General features: G+C 27.5%; 1 protein-coding gene and 2 long non-coding RNA genes across 17 annotated transcripts in view; 2 read left to right on the plus strand and 1 right to left on the minus strand.

The window, feature by feature from the left end:
• The first annotated feature begins 1,928 nt into the window (after positions 1-1,928).
• Positions 1,929-2,571, plus strand: LOC105831868. The gene is made up of 2 exons (XR_001138677.3): positions 1,929-2,133; positions 2,356-2,571. It is a non-coding gene; the product is annotated as an uncharacterized LOC105831868 (long non-coding RNA).
• Positions 2,572-4,309, minus strand: LOC105831867. 9 transcript variants are annotated; one of them, XR_004962396.1, is made up of 4 exons: positions 4,293-4,309; positions 3,365-3,566; positions 2,828-3,273; positions 2,572-2,743 (listed from the first exon to the last, which is right to left on the minus strand). It is a non-coding gene; the product is annotated as an uncharacterized LOC105831867 (long non-coding RNA). The 9 variants fall into 9 exon arrangements; XR_003625663.2 differs by having other exon boundaries at positions 3,365-3,840; positions 4,293-4,307; XR_004962395.1 differs by lacking the exon at positions 4,293-4,309 and adding an exon at positions 4,187-4,205.
• Positions 3,744-26,507, plus strand: part of LOC105833721 (extracellular serine/threonine protein CG31145) — an 81,057-nt gene continuing 58,293 nt past the window's right edge. Inside the window, exons 1-3 of one of the 7 annotated variants that reach the window (XM_036283512.1) lie at positions 3,744-3,873; positions 4,053-4,126; positions 4,336-4,382. In XM_036283512.1, coding sequence (XP_036139405.1) covers positions 4,068-4,126; positions 4,336-4,382 — 106 coding nt within the window. In that variant the 5' untranslated portion in view covers positions 3,744-3,873; positions 4,053-4,067. Of the gene's footprint in view, positions 3,874-4,052; positions 4,127-4,335; positions 4,383-10,987; positions 11,331-25,556; positions 25,665-26,507 lie in introns of those variants that run through there. The other 6 variants (XM_036283519.1, XM_036283517.1, XM_036283513.1 and 3 more) reach the window with 6 other exon arrangements.

Raw genomic sequence — 26,507 nt, forward strand, 5'->3', positions numbered from 1 at the left:
TTAGAATGCGTTGGAGTGAGTAGGAGCATGTCGGAGCATGGCGACGCGAACAAACCATAAGACTCCGGCTGTGGTCCACTTGACGCTACAAATGCTTCAAAGCGTTTGATTGACCAATCGAAACAAAGATTTTTACGAATTGACCAATCAAAGAATGCTTCGAAACGTTTGTAGCGTCAAGTGGACCGTAGCCTCCATGTATGCGGTGAGCTCCGGCAAACGCATGCGGTGACTAATCAAAATTCAAGCGCTTGCTGTGACTTGCCGGAACCCGACCTCCGCCTGGTCGCTGATTGGTCACCGCATGCGTTTGCCGGAGCTCACCGCAGACATGGAGTTTTAGAGTGCGTTCGGGGAGACGCTATTAGCGCTACCAGCATCAGTCCATCTTTATTACTCATTAAAAGTGAAACAAGGATAAACTGATGCTAATAGCGCTAATAGCGTCTCCCCAAACGCACTCTTAGCATAAGGCATATTAAAGTGAGTATTCTCCATAGACCTTATAGATATGGACCGGCAATTGCCTACAGTTTGTGTATAGAAAACGGTAACTATCGCGCATGTCAGCACACATGCATACATATGTATATACATATATATATACACACACACATAAATTAAAACACGTGATCAAAACGTATCTAATCATTGGATTTCAATGTATAATATGTACAAGCATGCGCGAAACATATTTCCGGACTCTTTAGAGAGAGAAGTATGGACACGGTTTCGCTTGGTATTGCCAGTCCATATCTATAAGGTCTATGGAGAATACCTACTTTTCTAGTGCTCTAGCGTTTTCGACCGGGCTGGATTAATCGCACCGGAAGCGATTAATGACGTCATAAGGCCAATCACAGCCATTCTTCTGAAGAAGGAAATAACTGTGATTGGCCAGTTCTAGAGAAAAAGAACCTGGGACGGGTTAACTTTTAGCACCGGTCGAAAACGCCATTAAGCCTGGGGCTCGATTCTTGGGCTGCGTTCCGTTTCAACGCATGATGCGCATAATGCATTGTTCATCCTTGTTTAACGTTTGACAAACAACAAGGATGAACGATGCATCATGCGTATCATGCGTGAAACGGAACGTACCCTTGAATTCATTTGCAAGAAAGGTAACCCGACAATTTCCTTAAAAAATGGAGGAGTGATGTTGGTACTAACGAAAGTCCGTAGGCACTAAATTTTAATTTTTGTGATTAGTAAAACTGCATCAGTAATAAATCTGTCAGCGCGAAAACATATGCGCGGTGCGAATACAAATAATAAGTGAATCTACAATATAATGTCATATAACCTGCTAATACACAAAAATTAGAATTTAGTGTTTAGGGACTTTCGTTAGTACCAACATCACTCCTCCATTTTTTGAGTAAATTGTCGGGTTACCGCAAGAAAACGTATGTGTAAATACCCGCTCTAACAGAAAAGTTGCAAGTTTATTGGTTAAAAGCCATACGATAGCCAATAAATTTTCAACTTTTCTGTGAGAACAGAATTTGCAAATACGTTTCTCTTGCAAATGAATTCAAGAATCGAGCCCCTGTTCTTTGTCACTGCACTACTGAACTGGTGCAACAAGTTAGAATAAGATAAATGTATTTTTTCTCATTCTAACTTATTACACCAGTACAACAGTGCAGCTACCAAGAACAAACCTATTACTACACGTCAGTTCTGACTTGCACTAGTTCAGTTCGTTCAGTTTTCTAGTGCAATCGCCATGCGGGAACAAAAAACAAACCTATGGTGACGCGAACAAACCAATGGGCGCGTTCAGCAGACGGAGCGGATCAGTGAGCGCTCAGTGATTCTTTATTATGGCCGGTATTCATAGTCGGATCTTATATTTAAAATCATCTTAAGTACTGTTTTAAGATGCCATCAGCCAATCACAGAGCCGTATTAGTATCTTAAGACATTGCTTGAGACGATCTTTAAATAAGATTCGACTATGAATACCAGCCTATGATTGGTTCTTGCTTTTAATTCGTCGTTGGATTTAGAAGCAGAAACCAATCATAGTAAAGAATCACTGAGCACTTTCTGATCTGTTCCGTCTGCTGAGTGCGCCCAATATTGTCGGTATGACAGATATCCCAACCTAACCTAACCTAATCTAACCTGGTAAGTATCAACTTAATGACTTGAGCGATGAATATCTCGCTTTACGAGAGAGAGCAACGCTTTTTTCTATCAGATTCTTTCATTTCGTATCAAAACGTGTCGTATGAGCATAATTTTATCGATATTTAAGCAGAGGCTTCTAAATTGAACCATTATCATTTTTTCTTTTAAATGAGCGAGATGTATAAATATATTGTTATAATTTATCTATATTTTTATTAGGCATTAGCAGATGTAACAATAGAAAAATTAAATCCAATTTGCAAGGATAAATTGAGATCGACTAGAGAACCTGCCTATTTGGACGAGATGTAAGAACTCTTTCGTAAGAAGATGCAAAAAAAGCTATGGAACTCACAACAAACTGATGGACAGAAATTGAGAAAAAAAATTGTAATAATATGTAAGAAGTGAAAAATATAACAAATATTGCGAAAGTATGCAAAATAAGTATTTATTGTTAATAAATCATTTGTATATAAAAAATTATTTAACTCGGTTTATTATTTTATATCAATTAGTTGGTTTGCTTCTTAAATGACCTTACTTTAATCTCTCATATTGCCTGTGGCAAATCTTGGAAAGCATGTTTGAACAATAAGCACATACTCTGCAAAAATTATAAAATACAAGCTACAAAATGATATGAAAAAATTTTAATTAAATAAACGTACGTCAGAAATTTTTTTAATACCTTCATTTTTCACGAGCTTCTGGAAAACATTAATACAGTTGAGAAGGCATAAAAAAATTGCACAATGCTTTTATTTTCTGTATTAAACTTCAGACCTTTAGGTCAAGGATCTTCACCAGTCCCATAATTAGCTCGTAATGGTCGACATTTTTTAACAGAGTCAAGTTTAATGCTATGTAAGTGTTGTGTATTGAGTATTCCTTCATTGTGAATTATTCTGATCCCTGATTCGTGTAATCTAAGGTCATGTCGTATCTGTATGTAACTATGACAATTGTACATGTATATATACTGTGTTTATTCTAATACAATGCATTTTAACTTACAAAATAACTCAGTCTCTCTGTAAAAATTTCTGCATTGGAATCTTTCTTATAATCAATGACAACATCAGCATTTAAATTCTGCAGCATCTTTACAGTGTCACTATTGCAAGTGCTAATTACCTAAACAAATTTAATATTAATTACATGTATGTCTCATGTGTCACAGATATAATATACTTAATATAATACATGTGATAAAATATTTATATACATGTTCCAAGCTGTCAGCAGCTGTATAGCCAAGATACTGATACTTCTTGGCCTCCCATGACTAAAACGCATCTATTTAGTCTTGTAACTATCATTGTTTTGTAATATATCCCACCTATGATCCATGGTGCAAGTTATGTCAGTCCAGCATACAAGATACTTGCAATCTCGATATGAGACAATTTCCAAGCACGTGGATTAACCTTGTAAAAAAGACAAGTGTCACTCAATATGAATTGTAAGAATTGTTTAGCTTGAATATTTAATATATAAAGGATGTTTTATTAAGTTAGTATTAACAATGTAATTCACGTGACCAAAGTGCTTGACCAAAAGTATTGCCGCGTCGCGAGTATACGCGGCGCCAGTCTTGTCGCATGAAGTTGACCGCGTAAAGACGAAGGCGTCATCTCGTCATCTCGAGCCATATTCACACGTATTCCTTGTAGAACGTAACGGTCGCGGAACGACTGATGGCTACAACGAGAGGCATCGCTAAGAATTTAATTGGTAAGTGTAACGTATATTGACTTTGCGTTGTAGTCTGCTCGAATGTGTATCTATCGGTATTCATTCGAGCGCAGATCGCGTCGCGTAGAATAATCGCGCAATCGTAACATGCAAAGTTGATCGCGAGAAAGAATGGAACCCCTTTCGCCATATTAGTTGCGTTCCTTTTTTATTTTCAGAATGTTAAGCTTAAAATGTACGATTATGGGGTCGATTATGGGGCTGTCGTCGCAATGTCGAATCTACTTCGATCGTAAGTAAAATTTACTTCCTAATAATTAGTCAGCACGGTGTCGCGATAGATTTTACATACGGTTCTTAAATTCGCATTCATGAGTTTTCCATATAACGAACAAATATTGCGGGTTATGTAGCGCCGCGGCTTTATCGTGTGAAGTTGCAAGCGGGTAGCGGCGTACCCCGTTCCCCGTCCTTTATCATCCATTTGTTTCTTGTTTGCAGAACGCGGTGGACCAGCTCCGGAGCGAATGGATTCCTGCGCATCATTGGTAAGCGTTACACACTTTAATTTTCTGTCGTAATTTGTTCAAGCGCGTACCTCTCGATATTCAATTGAACTTTTACTTATTTTTCATACTTAATTTTGTAAAAGAAACAATGCGAAAATTATCTTTTTATCAATTTTTGTTTTTTAGTATGACTTATTTTTTTATTAAACAGAAATTTTTTAAAAAGGATAATAAAAGTATAAACATGTGGATATATTTTGTATAAAATTATATGTATTTTTATATTTTTTTGTAAAAAATTTAAACAAAATTTTACTGGTTATTTTTCTGCTAGCGCTGTTATTTGGCTGGCAGTAAACATCATTGTCTTTTATTTTCTGGCTGTTTAAAGAAGTTGAGATTGTATGTGTATAGATTCTATACACATACAATCTCTGTGGATATACTATATATCTTCTAAGCATTTCCAGCGACACATGATATTATTCTGAACATATATTATTATTATCATGAAGTATTATTGTCTTTATGGAAAGTGGGTTGTAAGAAGCATGAAAATCATGCGACTGATTTAAAATCATATCTGTTCTTGTGAATTTATACTGTATACTATATGCTAACGTTTATATTTCTTTTAACATCATGTCACAAATCTTATTAAGTTACCAAGTTATATATGTGATACTCACTTATGTTTGTTATCTATATAGTTTATGGAGTGGATCAGGTTTCCGTATTTATTGAATCTATTTTTTACTTGTTAGAGGAATTAGCTTTTTTAAATTTTTAGAAATTTTATTGAGGATGACATTAAATCAATAAAGAATTGTCAAGCATGTTCATATTTTTGAAAAAATAAAACATTTTAAGCTTAAATTTCTGACATTTGTGAATTCCAACAAAAAACTTTATATATAATTTATTTGAAAAAATTGTAATTTTTAATTTGATATATTGTAGATGATATAAATTGCATAAAAGTATTTCTTTCTCTTTCTCTCTCTCTCTCTCTCTCTCTCTCTCTCTCTCTCTCTCTCTTTCTCTCTCTTTCTCTTTCTCTCTCTCCTTCCCTTTCTCCCTCCCTTCCTCCCTTCCTCTCTCCTTCCCTCCCTCTTTTTCTCTCTGAGAATATATATACACAATATAAAGTTATAATAAATATGATTCAAATAGAATTTGATTAATGTATGTACTTAAGTAAAATATGATTAATTTTGCACAAATCATGAGAGAATTTGAACGCGATTCGTCGATTTTGAATTCAATAGACGACGTTCAACGGGATGGATCGATTGTGTTCTCTATAAAAAGTTGTTGATAGTAAAGACTTATTGGGCAAGAGACGTACTGCTTTGTAATGTGTATTAATATGTGATACACATTTGTAAAAGACATTTTATTTTTGTGTATAATAAAATGTTTATTAAAAAACATTTTATAAAAATATTTTCTGTAAAACAGTGTTTAAATAATAAAAATAAAATGTTTATGAACAAATGTATTTTTTTGAAAATCATAATTTATAAACTTAATTTATAAACTTAATTATTAATACACAAACAACATTTTTGTATATATTTTACCAGTAAATTAATTAAACAGCAATACTTATTGGAGAAATACTACTTGGAGAAATTATCTGTTTATCTATTATGATAAGAAATAAATTTGAAGAATTTGATAAAATGTGATAAGACAATAGTAAGAAGTCACGGGAGAATTGATCTGCCAAGCAAATAATCAAACGACCGAATTTTCACTGGAAGGTTTCTATGTTTGCACTCACTTTTCTGCATACTAAGTGTGCGACCAAGAGATTTTTTATTTCCATTAGACATTTTTAAGATATGTAAAATCTTATAAATATATAAAGTCTTATGAATGAAAGAAAAACAAAATCTGTATATATATATTAATGTAAATAACTATTTAGATTATTTTTTTGAGAATCTCGAGCATTTCATTAAAAGGGACTGCCTAGAACAAGGTCATCTAAAAAATACAATTAAAAATAGAATCGGTTTATGACAAAACATTTCTCTCTCTCACTCTCTCTCTCTCTCTCTCTCTCTCTCTCTCTCTCTCTTTCTTTGAAATAAAAGGCATAATTCAGTAATTTTGCAATTCTTTGTTATAAACAAATTAAAAAGTTAAACAGAGGAAAATTGTTTACATCAATCAATTTTATTATAAAAATTGCCTGTAAAGAAAAACTAATTCTGTTAATCTATTCTATAGGAAAAATTAGTTTTAGAAACATCTACAACTTTTTCTTGAATTGTTTTTTACTTTTGAAGAATAATTTGTTTTATAACTTTTTTTTGCAAAATTGATTTTTACAATATGCTGTATTTTTTATGTTTTTGTATTATTTACAATTGTTATTTTTGGCTAATTTTGTTGATCTGGATGACCAGAAACAAATTTTGATAATTCGTATTGTTTATTTTCTTACATAAACAGAGAACTTAAAATTAAAAAATTATGTACGTTTTTTAAAACATTTCTCTTTTAACATATAGCAATATTAATACTTTTTTCTTTTATCTTCATGTTCAATTTTTATAATTTGTTTTTTATAACAACTAGATTTAGTATTGTTATATACAAATAATAAAAATTGAACATAAAGATAAAAGAATTAGTTATTATCTTTTTTATAACAATTTTTTAAATTAATTTTTAAAATGTGTATTTTAATGTTTTTACATATTGATCTAATGTTTAACTTGTTATTGTTTATTTTTAATTGTTATTTTTTGATCAAAACATATGTATTAATGAGTTAAGGTAAAAAAAGTAGAGCGATATGTGTGCGTGCCTGTCGTGTACATGTGTGATATATATGTATATAAGCATATATTTTTTAATCTTCAAATCAATAACACATTTTGAAGGGAAATATTTTCGACAATTACCTATATTTTTACAATTATTTACAGTTTTTTATTTATACAAAATACATGTGTTATTTTAATATGTTTAATAATATTTTTCATTTATTTCTTATTTACATTTTACATTTTTATTGCTAATAAATGTTTCATTATTGATTTGTGATGCTTTTAGGAATATATGAAAAAAGTAAATTGGTGAAAAATAAAGTTACGTATGGCAATACATAAATAAGTGAAACAAAATGTTAAGATATGTTTACACATTTGTTCACGAATTATATTTTTGCGTTGAATTGAGAAAGCTGTTACACTTGTAAAAATACTTGTTTTAGAAAGTTTATATTAAAATATTATTTTTGTGAAGATTTTACACGTCTTGTGATAATGATTCGTTAATTAACAAAGCTTATGGAATAACGCATAATATTATGCAAATTTTCGCTAATACTTACGTAATATATTTTTCCCTTTTTTTTTGTAAAACCGCATTTAGTTGTATTATTAATATTATTGTTACTTATGTGTGCATAAACTATGTTTTCTTATTAATAAATACTTATTATTTAAATTAAAGAATTATTTTTATTCTATTATTAAATATTTTATCTATTCTTTTATTCTATTTAATTTACAATACATAATTACTTTTGGTTTTTTAAATTTATATTCTTGATTTTACATGTAATTATATTTTATTATATTTTTTTTACAATTATACACTGAGAAAAAATGTTAATTTGACTAAATTTTTCAACTAAATTAAATTTTGTTTATTCAAGTATTTATATATTTTAATTTATAACTATATAAATACTTGAATTGAAATTTGTGCATTTAAGTTAAACGCATAAATTCTTGAACTGACAAAATTTTTATTTAATTGGACAATTTTGTTAAATCAACATTTTTTTTCTCAGTGTATGTAAAATAATTATAAAAACTGCGCGCGCACATTGAAATACGTTTTGATTGGATTTTTGTATTTTATACTAAAGTAAAAAAAAAGTGAATTCCATATTTATTTGATATATATATATATATTATGCATAATCACATATCTTAGGCATCGTGCAATGCTTTTACGACACTTTTTTGTTTTTCTGATGACAACAGAGACGACCACCTTCTGTTAAAGTTTTACACATCAGGATACGAGCAATTCGAATTTAATGCCACTTTTATGCTCGCTCACACGATTTTTATCTCGAGATTGTGCCTTCGAGGGATGTGATCTTACGAGAGAGCCCTTTCGCTCTACTTTTAAGTCACTTTTTGATGATAAATCGATCTATAGAATGTCTTATTTTCTACAATTGTCTATCTAAACAAGGATAATGTTCTGATATTTTTAAATGAGAAATGTTGTTTTGATATTCTTAAATGACTGAAGCTGTAAGAAATATACAGAACATGCATATATAGATATGCTTGTATGTATATGTGTGATATGTCTCTAGTACAAAACATTAGTTCAATATTGCCGCGCGCGCACGTGTGTGTACATGTGTGTATAATTATATATATATATATATATATATATATTGCAAATATATATATATATTAAATATTGTTTATTTAATATTACACATATTAAATTGTTTATATTGTATATACAATATATAATTTATTGTATAAAAGTTGATACAATGTAAAAATGTCTAGCAACGTGATATGCATTTGGTGAGAAATCTGCAATGATTTAGTAATTTGTCATCGTCGAATGTGTGTTCAAAATGATAACATAATTGAAAACTGAACCCCTTGAAAAATATGCTATTTAATATCTTTTTTATGAGCTACAAATGTACCTTTGGTTGCAATAAATTTAGTTGCAGAAAAGTGAAGTAAATTCAAGAAATGTAAAAAAAAATGTTTCCTAGATCTTCTTTAATTCTTCTGCATTTATTAAAGTATATTAAAAAAGTATAAGTGTTTATTGGATACGTATATGTGTATTATTATATTACTTAATTGCACCCAATCAAATCAACTATAAGACTGTGATTGATTGATAACAGACTTATTAACTTATTAGGTTGAATAATAAACATATTATTATTTAATATTATTTATAGATAGTATTCTAAACAGCATTATATTTAAAATCATGTTTTAAAAACGTCATTTAGATGTTTTTTCAAGCATTAGATTATAAAACATTTTTAAGGTCTCATGTCCCGATTTTGAACAATCATGTCTGAAATTCTATATTATATTGTATTATAAATATATGTATAAATTATTCATATTACGAACATATAAATATCTAAATACACATATACACTAGCGCAAAAAAAACGAGACAAAAATTTTGATCAAATTTTTAGACAATCTTTAAAGTGACATAACTTTGTGAAAAATTATCCAAATTATATTAACTTTTTTTGAAATTAAAGGGCAAAGACTCTACTTTAAGAATCCCTAGGCGAAAGTTTGATTTGTTAAGTGTGATTCTTTTATATTGCATGAAAACCAAACATGTTTTTTTAATTGAAAAAAGTAAAAGTTTGTTATTATTTTTTACAAGTTTTTCGTTAAAATCTTACTAATTTTAATCCAGATTTTTAAAGCTCACTCTTTTCTAAGCAATTAAAAAAAAATACATGTCGATACGATGTTTTTTGTTGATTATACACGAATTTGAAATTTACACTACATTTTAGCGTATTTTAGCAAATAAATACAGTATTTTTTGGATACCATGAAATGGTATCACTATGATATTGCACATTGATTTTATTTGTGTTTAACTCAATCATAATACCGCCGTCATCAGAGTGACCCAATGTGCACCACGTGGACATTTACAGTCGGATTTTGCACATCATGTGGCTCTGAAAAGGCCGATTTTTAAAATAAAATTTGAATTTTTATTTTTTATGTATGAGTATGTGTATGTGTATGTTTATGTGTATGTGTGAGTTTATGAGTGCTAAAATTATACGCTAAAATGTGTAAATTTCGAACTCGTGTATCACTGAAAAAAAAAGTAATATATTCAATAAGATATGTTATTGCGGGCTGCCAATTACAGATATACTCAATATAATAATATATGCTATTGCAGTATCAACATTGTACTTGCATTAATAGCAAATATTATTGTATTGAGTATTTTATGTAGTTGGCAGCCCGCAATCACATATGTTATTGGCTATATTACATTTTTTTTCTGTGTATAATCAACAAAAAACATCGCATCGACATGTATTTTTTTTAAATTGCTTAAAAAAGAGTGAGCTTTAAGAATTTGGATTAATTTTAGCAAGATTTTAACGAGAAACTTGTGAAAAATAATAACAAACATTTATTTTCTTATGAAAAAAAAGCATGTTTGGTTTTCATGCAATATAAAAGGATTACACTTAACAAATCAAACTTTTGCCTAGGGATTCTTAAAGTAGAGTCTTTGCCCTTTAATTTCAAAAAAAGTTCATGTAATTTAGATGATTTTTTGCAAAGTTATGTTACTTTGAAGATTGCCTAAAAATTCGATCAAAATTTTTGTTTTATTTTTTTGCGCTAGTGTATTATATTAAATTAAATTAATGAAAATTTTGAATATAAAAAACAAAAACTTAATTAAAGTAGATAATTTTTTAATCGCAGAGTGTAGCATGTGATTATAAGTTTATTTTACATACTTTGCGCATATATATGTATACATCAGAAACGTGCGCTGGCGCAAGAAATGGAGAATGGTATGGAAGTTTTGGAGAGGGGATAACGCGAGGACGATATCGCGATGACGGGGACGCAGCGAGCGACAGTTTACAGCGAGCTGCTGATGTGCAAGTTTGCTTGTGGCGTGTCTTTCGTTTTGAAAATTGCGTGGCCACGTGGTTTGTTTTCCTACAGGACTCTTGCTTTATATCGTTATATACACATTGCAAATTTGCGTGACGTTCGTTCGTAAATTGGACCGCATGCTTTGTTTCATTGCAATTTCAATTGACATTTACAAAGTTTATTCTTCAATCTTTCGCGGTATTGCAAAAAATCGGTGTTCATAAAATATTTTCGTGAGTGCAACATTTATTAGTAATATTCTTTTTGCATTGACAAAGTTTGGCTGTGATCCACGGAGAAGGTGTGTGACAGCTCCAAGTTTTTATATGTTGTTAAGTAAAAATGTTTTTAGTGTATATGTACAATGTTGTTAAGAGATTTAAATGTTAACGTAACATATAAGATATAACAACCCGCGATAGAATTTTGTCAACAATATAGAAACAAGGAATACATTGTATCACGTCTCTTTTATATTATACAAATATGAATGTTAAAATATAAATCTCTTTCCTTTTTTGAAGGTATTTCTTCCCTTTGATTAATTATATTATTTTCTATTTTATAGAAAAAACTTGCAAACTTTACTAAATTATTCAACTTAATTAAATTTCTTTAGCTCATAAGTATTTAACTTTTTAAATTAAATATTTGAACAACAAAAAACATCAGTTAAAAAAATGTATTTTGTAAAAAATAACTCGACATCGGTGAGATATATATGAATATGTATATATATTATTGTGTAATTTTAATGCTTTTTAAAATATATTTATTTATAATATTGTTTGTATTTTGATAAATATAAACAAAAGATTTTCAGAAGAAAGAAAACTGTTTGTACAGATAATTGTTCTAAAATACATACTCCGCGTGAATTATTTAGAAACGATTCATATGTTCGAAAATTTAACATATTGATGAAAATTAATTAAGTTTTTATTTAAAATTATTGGTTTTATCTTGAAATTTAATTGAAAATTAAATTTTGTGCTATATAAAATGCCGCATGATAAACTGATCGATTCAATTTGTTTTTACGAACTGTATTACAAATACAAAAACAGTTATTGCATTTGATATTTGAAGAAACATTTATTTTACTGGTTATAAAGACAATGAAAATATAAACATTTCAAATACAAGTTTTCTACGAAGAGAATTTTCTTTCATTTACTTTTATAATCATGATAGACGTGAGACAACATGATATTTCGAAGAATTTTATGATTTTCTCTGACTTATCAATATTTAAATAAAATTATTGAGGCTACAATAAAATATAAAATATGTTAAATTTTATTAATATATGTAGTAAAATTTCGAAATATGTTATGTTGTTCCATGACTACTCTGATTTTAAGGGTAATATTCCAAAAGAAAATTCTCTCCGTGTACTTATCATTGAAATATATGTTGCATTATTAATTCACGAAGAAAATGATACATTAACCATCATTAAATAATTCATAGGAAATACGTTTTGCGCAAAGTAACATATGTTTATTCATATTTTAATTACGCAATGAAAGTCTTTTAAAGTTTCTCTCTCTCTCTCTCTCTCTCTCTCTCTCTCTCTCTCTCTCTCTTTCTGCAAAAGTAATTAGAGTTCCCCTTCTCGGTACTCTCTTCTTTGAATATTTTAGGCGCTATTTTCATCTAAGAATATTTTGAATGTATAAAGAGCACTATTTACTAAATCTTACACACACACACACACACACACACACACACACACACACACACACGCACGCACGCACGCACGCACGCACGCACGCACGCACGCACGCACGCACACACACACACACACACACATACACACACACACGGAAAGTTTTTTATTAATAATAATCTTTATTTACTTCAGCCTTTTTAGCCAAGAAGGGGAAAATACGATATATATACATTTATGAAAACAAACTACAACTTATTATATTGTCATCATAAAACAATAATCACAACATATTGTTTTATGTAATTAAAAATTACATAAAACTAATATTTTAGATTATATATTTTATAACAACATTAATTTAATAAATTTTTAATGAAATGCAACTTAAAACTTAAAATTAATTTATATTAATAAAATTAGAATTTAATTACTGTTAATATTAAATTTAATGATTAAATTATTTTTTATGTAAAACGTGTATGTATAAAAAACCAAATATATAATCTAATACATATTAAGTTTTTATATTGTGTATCCATTCATTAATGCAATTATAACATTATTACAAACTGTTGTAATAACATTACAAGTAAACGGAATAAATTGAATGCTGCCTAAATTAAAATAGAAAATTTGCTTTACATTGTGAAATTGCAAACTGTGTGTTTGTTTCGACAATTGCGGTAAACTGCCGCGATAAACCGCATAATAACATCAATTTGCCAGACGATGAGCAACGATAAAAAAACTTATTCTAAAGTTTGTCCGTGGAAATAATAACATAGGAAGCGGTTAATTGAAAAATTCCAGCATATGTCAAAATGTATGTAATTGTTTCAAAGACATGTTCCGAAAAGTTGTAACAATGTTTTAACGTTATAAACACATAATATATTGTTAATAAATATATACAGAACAATATTAAATAATTATGATATTATACTAAATTTTAAGAAAAAGAGGAAAATATAATTAAAAATTATTCTGATTATACACACACACGTTTACAATTAAAAAAATTGTTTGTTAAAATAATCATATGACATTATTATATTATAAATATAATTGTTTTTATATTGCGGATCGAGACATTTAAGGCAATAGGAAAGGATTACTAAATGAGTACCGGTTACTTACATTATGTATTTTACCAATATCTTATATTTTTACTTAAGGAGTATGGCCACTGTAGTAGTACGAAAATCAATACATAATACAATCCTTTTATATTAGGGTGGAAAGTAAATATATTTACAATTTAAATTTTTTACATGAAAATACAGTATAGTAATCTTAAAAGAGTTTTATTTATTAAAAAATCATAAAAAATGGCGGTGCTGTATCTGTTAAAAAATTGCGGTTTGTTCAAAAAATGCTGGACTGCAACCAGTTTCACATCCATTTAAATAAACTTAGAACAAAAACAAAAAATTCTCGTTAATCTACATATAAATATCTAAAGAAATACGTACGGGATTATAAAAATATTGGTTTCTTAAGAAATGACAAACGTTTAAAAAAATTTTGTTTTTTTTTACAAAAAATTTTGTCTAATTGTTTATAACAAAAAAAATTGTTAACGTTTCGTAAAATCTGTATTTCTTCGCTAAATTTATTTGAGAAGATGCTGTTAAAATTTCAAGTTGATTGAATGAAAATTGTTAAAGTGGCACTGCTTGCAGATTTGAAAAGTACGGTTTCAAGAAAAACGCGTTCAAAGTTTTAAGTAACGATATTTCTAAAATAAAATCTTAATTTACCAGTAATCTGTTATTCCGGCACCATATAGTTGCCCTTCTGAATTGACATTTTTGTCCTCTTCTTTCCTTAGTGATTTAGAATCTCTATGAACCTGTTTTGCCCTGTTCGTCAATGAGAGACTGCTCAAGACTGCTCGAGCGCGCTTCGAGACGCTCGGCAATACGGCCTCATAAACACCATTAAAAAATTTTTTTAGTATTGGGACCACTTGGACACTGTTTTTGATACCCTAAAGTATATTTTTAGCAAAAAAATTTTTTCGCTTTTTTGAAAATTCTACAGTGGTCATATTCCTTAATATAAACACATTTAATGACTAAAATATGATACTCGTATTAATAAAAAAAGTAATGTAAATAAAATGTAACAGGTTATATTATATTTTTTGCGTGCTAACAATAAGAAATCAAGTACAATAAATTTTAACTTTCAATCATTTTATGTAGCTGATAATGTAATCGTATGCAATTTTTCATTAAATTTATATATTTTTACAAGAAAATTTATTGTAAAACATTTTACATTTATTTGCAATCGTTATGAAGATTAAGGATGTATCGGACTGAAGTTTAAAATGATACAAAGTTGCTAAAAATTTGTGAAATTGTTCTTTCAGTTTCCCTAATGTACTGCAAAAAATTGAAAACGCATCCACTAAACGGTTGCTGAGTTATAACTATTTTAATTTTCACTGATTTTACATGGTATCCTTTTCTATCTTATGGAAAAAGACGATTTTGACGGATGAAACAGCTAAAAAAATATGGAAGAAATAGTACCAGTGTTTTGAATTTTTTTGTACATCTAGTATATGAATAGATGAAAATATCTACCAAGTTTTAATTGTCTTCACTACACCGTTTTAAAGAAATAAAATATAACTTGAGATAATTGTGTATTTTCACTATCAAAAGTTTAAACTCATAAGTGAAAAAAATCGCAAATATGTGAAAAATACCTTTGTAAGAGTAAAAATAAGACTCCAACTATCATTCAAGTTTCTTACATCTAGATTTACTATGCGTTAGGCGTAGATATTTAAGTATTTCAAATTTTATGCACTTTTGTCTAAGATTGTATGTCCGATAAACCCTTAAATCTATATTTTTAATAAGTTTTAAATCGTATTACTGCAAATTGTACTACAATAAATGACAATAATATAAGACTAATAAGTGATAACAGAATAAAACTAAATTAATTTGATATAAATAAAAATATGTCAATTGCAAAAATAAATTTAAGTTATATTTTTATTTTAATATCTATAATTTTTTATGATGTAATTTTTTATTTACTTATGAATTTTATTAAATATTTGATTCTTTTAATATAAAATTTAATTTTTTTGTCGTCAGTGATGAATAAAAAAATTGTGTATGATTAAATTGGTAATTTATTAGTAGTTAATTAGGGTAACATTTGCAACGTTTTGAAACGTAAATTAAAAATCTGGATATTTGGATCAATCCGAATTAAATATTTAAATCCACTATCTCATGAATTCAATATTTGATTTTGATCAGAATTTTTGCTTATACATGTGAAAGCAAAAAATAAAAAATATACAAATAAAAATAACTGAGCACTGCTATCTTCCACAAAAAAATGCATTTTGTATTTTAGATTTGAAAAAAAGTATTTAGAAACAACGACAAAAATTTGAATTTTTATATATAAGTACTCTCTAAATATATACAATGAAAATGTCTACAATTTCTCGAGTGGTTTTCTACTCTAATAGAAGTTAAAGTTAATTCTACAGAAGTTTATTGTCTTAGAGTTCACTCTATGAAATTTAGAGAGTACCTTAAGTATTTAAGATATAATTTATATTTTATTGTGATACAAAAATTGTTAATTGCAAATAAACAATATTTATTTATAAAAGAACTCTAAGTGCAAAATTGCAATAAAATTTGCGTAAATGCATCTTGAATGTTTACTTATACAAAACATAAAATTTTTGTAATTATTTTTTAAATTTAAATTATATGTAATATATTAATAAAACGATAATAAAGTAGGTGAATTATAAGAATATATTGTTTAATAAAAATAGAATGTTATAAACATAACTTTGTATGTATATATGTACACACACACACACACACACACACACACACACACACACACACACACACACACACACACACACACACACACACACACACACACACACACACACACACACACACACACACACACACACACACAGAGAGATCTTTTATATATATATATATATGTATGTATGTATGTATACTATATATATATAACAGTAGAATATATATAACACAATTTTTATGTTTTTTTAAAATATTAATACAGTTGTAGAAATAGATGTAAATATCTATTATTAAAAATGTTGAAGCAGTCTTTGTTGTCTGTATATTTCAGTCATATTGTGCCAGATAGAATGTCTAAAAAATAATATATTAATTGTTTTACTATTTTGCAGTAGCATAATTTTAAAATTAATAATTTAGGACAAATTTCTCTAAAAACAGGAAAGTGATATAAAAAAATTTGTATTCTGCAAAATGAAATTACAGGCAAATATGTGCTTGATTGTTGTATGCCGATGAGTTTGTAGATCAATTAATTGAGTTGTTTTTTAAATTTAATATATTTAAAAAATAGAATTTATATATAAGATTTATAGCAATAACATAAGATTTGATTTTAATAATATGTTTTATTTTGTATCAAACTTTTACATATTTATAAAACTTTTGACATTTAATAATCATATACTTTCTGCATTAAGCATGTGTTGCAGTTTAAACTGTTTAAACTGTATAATTGTAATTACAGTAGACGCTCGATAACTTTTTATTCGATAACTTTCGATCTAAGCTGTTTCTCCTTCACACATACGCTCACTAATATTAACTTTCGAAATAATATCACATACGGAATATTATCTATTTTTATTTCTAAAAAATTAAATTTTACCGTGTAGTGTTATAGAAAAGATTCTTTTACATATTGAAATATCTCATTTGTTTTGTAGAAACAATTTAAGTAAAATTTGAGTAAGTGAGTTACTTTCTTTTATATTATTATTTATTAATTTGTGAAGAAATAAAAGTAGGACAGAAATATTTTGAGTTTTCACAAACATGAAGATTCATGACGAGCGTGGGATGATAGCAGGCCTCTTTGAAAATAGATCCGACGTGATCGAGAATAGTTTCAGTTGGCTGAAGTTCTGATTTTCTAAATGCATCTTTTTTTAACCGACTTACGCGACAACAAGTATTTACAATATATAATGTATAATGGTCAATTATAAAGTAATAACTGATTATTTATAATTAATTAAAAAAATGTAACAAAATTTATGACTATATAATATAAATTATTTATATAAAGAATTTATATGAATCTATGTAATAGTTTATTATAATCAATAAAAAGACATTTTTATATTTTTTAAATAAAAATAAAATATAAAATAGCACTTTCTTCATTTTGTACTTTTGTTGCTCATGGAACGCACACTTGACATACAAAAAATACAATCACTGTATTTTTTGAAATTGCCGTCATTTATATTTGCGGTTTAGTATTTTTTAAAAAAGATTATGTTTTTAATTTTAGTATTTTATTAATATAATAATATTATATGTACCACTTTGTTTTGGGATAATATTTTTTAATTAAAAAACTAAAAATAAAACTTTGAAAACACTAAATGTAACACACATACACATACACACACACACACACACACACACACAAAATTGTAATGTTATGAGTATCTCTGTAATATTGTTACTATTTTGTCTTCGAGTTTTGTACATACCTGTATTACATAGGAAAATTTAATTTTGTATATCTTTTTTAAACTTATATTTCATTTTTATGTTTTAAGTTTGCTACTTAGAGTTATATTTTTTATTGTAATATTTGTAATTTTGACTGAATGCTTATTATTTGAACAGACAATTATACGTTACGTGCTAATTATTCGCATTATACGGCAACCAAAGTGACTCAAGGTCATTGTGTTTATCATGTATCTTGAATATCTTGAATTCTTATGTATCCTTTTTTTGTCAAGTCATCCTTTGTGAAACATTATGCATTTTGAAGGATATTATTTTCGTTTCGCCGTTTTAAATATTAATTAAAGTTTTAATTAATCTGTAATTGATATTTGATTAAATTGTATTAGTATATTGAATATATAACAAAACTTAATTTTGTGTGTGTGTGTGTGTATGTGTGCATAAAATAAAATAAAATTTACGAATATAAAGCTTGATAAGATAAAAAAAGGTCTCGAGGAATTACGGATGTTACGAATATTAGTGCGAATCGCATGATTGGTATTATGCGATGCACGTATCGTTGTCGCAGCTCGCCGTGCAATATGTCTCAGTTTGCGACGCGGATAAGACCGCATCTCCTTGATTAGGCTTTATCTCGTCCACCCACGGCGTAGTAGTGCGGATATTAAGATGAACAAGCGTAACATGCGCGCACACATTGCGAGATCCATTATAGTGATTGCACGGCTATATATCTATATATCTTAAGGTTGTTCCAAAGAAAGATACATCAAGCATACAGCATAATTCTTTCGAGATATATTTTTTCAAATTGACTGTTCATCGTGTGGGAGTATGGGTATCTACACATAAAATCTACAGATTCATCTAGCTTCGATCATTTCTTTCTTCGTAGCTTACTTATTGTTAGTTCGAAGTTTTTCTTTATACTGCCGAGCGAGTGCAATTTTCCGTGCGAGCAGATGACGCGGATGAAGCGCGATCGTCAAGATACAACTTACGGAAAGTTCTCGAAGAAACACTTAGGTGAAATACTGACGGAACTCTTTATTGTATTTCGTATTGCTATTGTTTCAAAGGCCTTGTTTTCGCTGTGCAGTGCAAAATTTTCCAGATTAGAAGAAATATTTCATCTAATTGAACACACACACACACACACACGATACGGATGTAATAATATAAATATATATAAATGATATTTGTATATTACATAAGTAAATAAGTATAAATATATATAAAAAATATATATATAAATTTTTACAAAATTTAAACGAGAGAGAGAGAGAGAGAGAGTCTCAAGAATTGACTTTTTAAGAAACAAAAAACTTCTCTTTAAATCGTTTATTGTGTATAAATATGGCAATTTTTCTGTAAATATATATAAAATTTGTAATATATTAAGTTCTATTTATTTCTTCTTTCATTAATGTAATTTATACATTTAAGTGATTATTCTTTTATCTTATTTTATTATAAAAATAGTAAAAAATAGTTTTTAAGAATAGCAGCAAAAAATCTGTCAGAATTACGTCGTCGATTTTGGCAAAGACAAAAGAATCGAAACGAAACAGTATGTATAAAGGAAAAGTGAGCAAACAACGGTAGCATGTGCAGAAAATCATCTTATGACACTTCACGTTTTTGATGCCGCGGCGATTACATAGCGATTTTTATTGGGTGTAAAATTTGTATTCCCCGCGTTCTTTTACTATTCTGTCCCACAGTACATAAATGCAGTTTTCTAATCTTCACGTTTTATTGTCTTTTGCGAGATGCGAATTAAAATTTGCATTGCAAGAAATATGCAATGTAACTTAATTATAATTTTTTTAAATAAAATATGCTTTCTTTTTTTATACAATATATGTAACAAAAACTGTAACAACTACAATAAACGCTGAATATTTTTTTGTAGGCGTAGATAGAAAAAAATGTTTGAAGACAATTTTGCACAGGTTTAAGAACTTTTATTATAATAATGGCCGAGAATATTTTTCATAGAGAGAGGATAAATCATTTACATTTATAATTTATCACATAAAAACATGATCAATGCGCGCGCGCGGGCGCACGCACACACGCACGCACGCACGCACGCACGCACGCACGCACGCACGCACGCACGCACGCACGCACGCACGCACGCACGCACGCACGCACGCACGCACGCACGCACGCACGCACGCACGCACGCACGCACGCACGCACGCACGCACGCACGCACGCACGCACGCACGCACGCACGCACGCACGCACGCACGCACGCACGCACGCACGCACGCACGCACGCACGCACGCACGCACGCACGCACGCACGCACGCACGAACGCACACACACACACGCGCGCGCGCGCTCGCATGGAGGGGGGAGAGAGAGAGAAGGGGGGATTTTATTGTCTAAGAAATTGTTCAAATATTTGAACAAAGTTTTATTATCTTATTTTATTAAATTTATTTTATATTTATTAGATTTTCGTAAACTTCTTTGTTTAATTATAATTTCCCTGTGATTCTCTTGTAAATGTCGTTAACATAAATTTGCTTTGTAATTCACGAAGACATTTTAAAGGCTCTTTGAAGCTGCGAGCAATCAATAAATTATTCATAAACAATGGCAATATGCATTTATTTGTCTCAAATGTCTTCATCGATTTAACTATTCTATAACTATTCTTCGTGTTGCAATTTGTTTATTGAATGTTCTTATAATTAACTATTGAGAGGTCAATATAGCGTCAATTAATATATATGACTTTATCAAGCAAAGATTACAATCTTTTTTTTTAATCAATAGTAAATTATTTTGAATGACCTAACTGTCCACTTTATTGAATAGAAAAAAGAACGTTATCACGATCTTTTTTTTAAACTTTACTTTGAATGAAAATTTTCAAAGTAAAGTTTATATACTTATATTCAAAATATTGTTATAAAATTTTTATTTTTATTCTAAGAAAATAATTATTTTTTCTATCTTTTTACTGCTAAGTTTTGATAAAAATTTATATAATGTTATTGTTTAAATCATATTGCGACAGATTAACGATCATTATTATCATTTTACTTTGTTTTATGATTTTACTTTTAGCATGTGTCTATTCAATATTATGTATCTTTTCGTGTTATCATCACTTTATCGCTTTTGCTGTATCCAAGGGCATTAGTTATTCTTCTCAGACCAAGTATAAAAAGTATATTAGTAATTTTAAAGATTAAAATATTGGAATAAAATTAAATTGTGGATTACATTAGAAAATTTTTACTGTTGTGTACAAAGTTTCACAATTTGACGTTTCAAACTTATGTAAAATATTTTATTTTATATTTTGTTTTATTACTAATGTTTGAATTATATATATATATATATTTTATTACTATTGTTTTATTATATTGTTTAAAATTATATGTATTATATATAATTATATACATATATACTTATTTTTTTGTAGGCAATTATCTTTTAATATTCAGGTTATAAATGTAAGAATTATTTTTACAAATTTGATATTATTTACCTGTATTAATTTCTATTTTTAAAGACGTTTTATTTATTATTTATTATTAAGATATTTTCATTTTAAAACTATGCACGTTTTTGAATTAGATTTGTTTTCTTTCTATTGTTGACAAATAAGATTTTTAAATGAATAGGTTTTTGATAGAAAGGAGAATAAACTGCAAACTAGAATTAACAACTCGAATTTCAGATTCGTGCATTTTCTATAGAACTAATAGTTGATCCCATAGAAAGTTGATGAAAGTTATTCCAGCCGAAAGCTTTGTATTTTCATATTGTCATGAAATTAATTCTTTTTGAATTTCTTTAATTTTTAAGATATTTTTTTTATTTGTTCACTTGAACAATAAAAGAACGTAACACATACATTCGAAATTTGTGCGCATAGAGGAAAAATATTAGAAACATATATTGCACATATTCAAAAAATTATTTACATTATTAATTTTACTTAATATTTTTTATTAAAATGTTTTATTAAAATGTGTTTTTTTCTTATTTTAGTTAGTACATGGATGGAAAGAAAAAAACATCAACAAACGATTGACACTAAAAAATGTGTGCGCGCGTGTATTTAAAAAAAGAAAATAACATATTATAAAATGTATCATGAAACCAAAATATTTTTCTAAATTTTTATTTATTAAAATTATTTAGAGAAAAATTCGAGAAATTTAAATTATATATAAATTGATTATAGAAATAAACAGTGTTATGTACATTTTTTAAATATGATTACATTTATTTCCAAAATAAATAAAGAACTATTTTTTACAAAAATAAAATAAATCTAGAAAGTTAAATTTTTAAGAAAAAACTTATTTTTAATTTTTTAAATGTATAAATATGATATTAATGTATAAATATGAATAATGTATAAATTTTTTTTGAATATATAATAGATATAATAACAAAGTTATAGATTTTGATTAATATTTTAAGAACTCATTTTTAAAAAAAGATTAAAAAGATTTCTGAATTTATTTGATTCATGTGGGAATTTTATAATTGTTATTTATTTAACTATAATATTTTATATTAATTTTTTATAACATATTAATAATGCCAAAATAGAAAAAAATATTATTTAAAAGCAAAATAATTTATTTCTTTTTATTTGTCGAATTTTACATATTGTTTTTAATAAAAAATATTTTTTTATATTTTTCTTTGTATAGATTTTTTTCTTTACACAATTAATAGGTATAAAAACAAAGTTGTACAATTGTTTACTGTTGAGGACACCATAAAAAAATAATTTCTTTGATTACAGAAATTTTATATTTACTGTTACAATATGTATTTTTACATTCGTCTTTCTTATTTTCTTCTTGATGTCACACAATTATTATTCGCAATGTGATGTTTCTAAGAAAGAATAATTTAGCACCAGATTAAAAAAATTGATTTATTTGGGTTTTGTAAAAAATCTTAATAGAAATAGGAAATGTAAAAGTTTACAGTATCTCCGTGACATTAATAAAGAAATGAAACTATTTAGAAGTTTTAGAACAGTGATAATCGATGAATTTTGTTCTTTTTAACGAGATGTTGAAAGCAAAATATTGCTTGATTCTACATAAATGTTTGCGTTATTAATATTTGCATGATAATTGATTAGTGCCCGTGTTACGTTTGTATCAAATAAGCGTGGCTCATCGTTTACCAAATAAAAGAGACATGAACGTGCCGAACATTTTATAATTATACGAATTCGCGCGAAACTCATAATATTTTGTGTAAAACATTGCGCGGTAATTTCATAGCAATAATACTTCTGGGAAAATAATGCATTACTTTTTTCCCTAATTGCCATATTAGTTAAAAATATTCTAATACTACTGTAAAATTTTGATGATTTGTCGTGCAAGTTTATATTCTAAAAATTATTTAAATTGAAACAATTATATGGAAATGATTTATAAAATCATCGGATATAATTAATGTACTGTGATTAAAATCTTTATTTTTAAAATAAGACATTTTTTTGCAAGACATTTTTTTGCAAGATATTATTTTTTTATATAAATAGAATAAAAACAATACATTAAAAAAAATTTTAGAAAATGTATTAGAGATATCAGATACGATTATATTAATTTAAGAGAAACTACGAAAGTGTGACGGATTCCACTAAAATTTAATGAGATATTCAATTTAAGAGAGATTCAATTTAATAAAGCATCAGCATATATTATGATAATAATAGTTGAGAGATAAAAAGATTGACCATCGTCGAATATCTTCGATGAGTGAACGAGAGCGTGACGTAAGAAATGCAGATCTTCATAAACTTTTTGTTGGGTGAAACAGTTAATTTACAGTGAGGAAGGTCAATGAAAAATTGAATAAAAGTTTTGTTGTTTCAGAGACTTAATTAAATTTCATAACGTATAGTATTACATAATAATGTATAGAAAATTATATTTTTGTACATGATATTAATAATATAATAAGAACGACATGTACAATAATATAATAAAAAATAATACATTATTCTTTTATACTATTACTATATTATGTATAAAATATATAAATGAGAATTATATTAGTAATTAATGAGAAATATTTTGATGATAAAATATAAATGCATAATGATGGCATATGAATATTGGTTAGAAAGTTAATACAAATGCAAAAATTGGAATTTACTCGAGCTTCTTATGCGAATAAGATGTTTTTTTTCTAATTTTACATTTACTGCAATCATCTCGGTTAATTGCATTGGTGTTTAATTATGTACCTTCTTGTAAAATGTGCCGGTAAAACGCGCGCCAATTTCTATTGCCGTGTTATGTCTTATAAATTTGTAGATGATTCCCCGAGATGTAAAAGTAAAGTATATATACGGTGCAATATTTTTGTTTCGTTATCTTAGGATTATGATTGCTCTGATAAATTACACAGATCAATAAATAATAAAAAACACTAGAAATTATTAGTAATTAATACTTGTAGTTTCTTGAATGAGTACGAGTTTGGTTTTCAAATGGCTCCGTTACGTCATAAATAAATAAAAACAAATTAAACAAAAAACAAAGTAAAATAAAAATAAAATATAAAATATAAAATATAAACAAGATAAAGTAAAATAAACATTTGTGTTTTTTAATTATTTTCAAAATTTTAATTAATAATTTATTTAAACTTGAACAAAGTATTAAAAATCTTTTTCAAATCATACAAACTAAGCAATTACCGTAAAATAGTATAAAATATCTTTTATCGCATTTTGTCGAGCTCTCTTATCAGTGCTAACGTAACCAGCCGACGACAAGTTGATGGATATTGTTGCAACATGGCGGTCAGAATTAAACACTCTTGCATGATGGATGCACAGTCCATCTAGTGATTCAGATCGACGATGATTAATCGATACCATTACATCCGTTTGCATCTACAAAAATTATCTCTATGAATGTTATCTTTATTGTTATTATTATGCGCACATGTGCTTGTTAAAAATAATTAACGTAAGACATTCTCGCTTTTGTTATCTTTTACGCGCTTTGTTTTTCATGCGAACGTTTTATTCCACAAGGCTATTGATAATGCTATCAGTATTTATGGTAATGACATAGCAATAAATCTTGCCTTTGCGCTGATAAGATATTTTCTTTAGATACAAATATAAACCAACGTAGGTAAACTATAAAAAGATGTTTGTGTTTAAGATATAGCTTTTGCTTATTTATTAGTTTACGTTAGTGTTATGAATAATAATTTACTATTGGGTGCAGTTGTGTATTTATTGACAAGCGTGGTCTTGTTTTGCAGATGATTAGTACACGTGCAATTAACCAGTGTGAATTAACTTCGAATTAACAATATGTAACAACATCATGACTGAATTAGTCATGGAAAACAGATCATCAAGAGAAGACGGTGAGTTATTTGTTAAATTCTATTTTGTATAAATATCTTTGTATGAATTGTTCGTTTTTTAATTTATTATATTTTATTGTTGTTTGCGAATAATAGCATAAGAGAAAATGTGCTGTATATTATCGGATATTAATACATCGTATCTTTTATAATTTACAAGTAGTATACTTTTGTAAGAGTACTATTTTTATTTATTGTTAGTAAAAATTTACCTTTATATTTTATAAAGTAAATTTTTGTTTTTTAAACATTAAAAAAATTCGAATTTATTATTTAAAATAATTAACATTTCTTCTACATACTACATACATATAATGTTCTTCCAACACTTGTCTGAGTTTTCAATTATTCTATGATTCTAGCAATCACTTTCAACATTAATTTAATTAAGTTTTATTTAATTAATTCTTTGAAAGAAAGAGATAAACCAGTAAAATTAATTTTAATGAATATTGACGAAAGCAGCTATAAAAGAATATGTTTATTTCATAAGCTAATTTGATTTTGAAAAATGTTTTCTATCAAATGATATGTTACACATTACACAAATATAGAACTTATATTAAAATTACAGATTGATTAGAATGGATTTTAAATTGAATATTATAAGTGTTACTGTATATTGTATCCGTATATATAAGTATATACATATTTTGTGTGTGTGTGTGTGTGTGTGTGTGTGTGTGTGTGTGTGTGTGTGTACAATAATATTTTTTATGTCAAATATAATAAATGTTATACATATGTTAATTTATTATTTACTGTTTATGTATTAAACAAAAAAGGTTTCATCTTTTTTCTTGCTTTAATTTTTTGTTAATTTTGTTTGTACTTTTTATCATA

Source organism: Monomorium pharaonis, chromosome 1, assembly GCF_013373865.1.
Source record: "Monomorium pharaonis isolate MP-MQ-018 chromosome 1, ASM1337386v2, whole genome shotgun sequence".
NCBI classification, from domain to species: domain Eukaryota; kingdom Metazoa; phylum Arthropoda; class Insecta; order Hymenoptera; family Formicidae; genus Monomorium; species Monomorium pharaonis.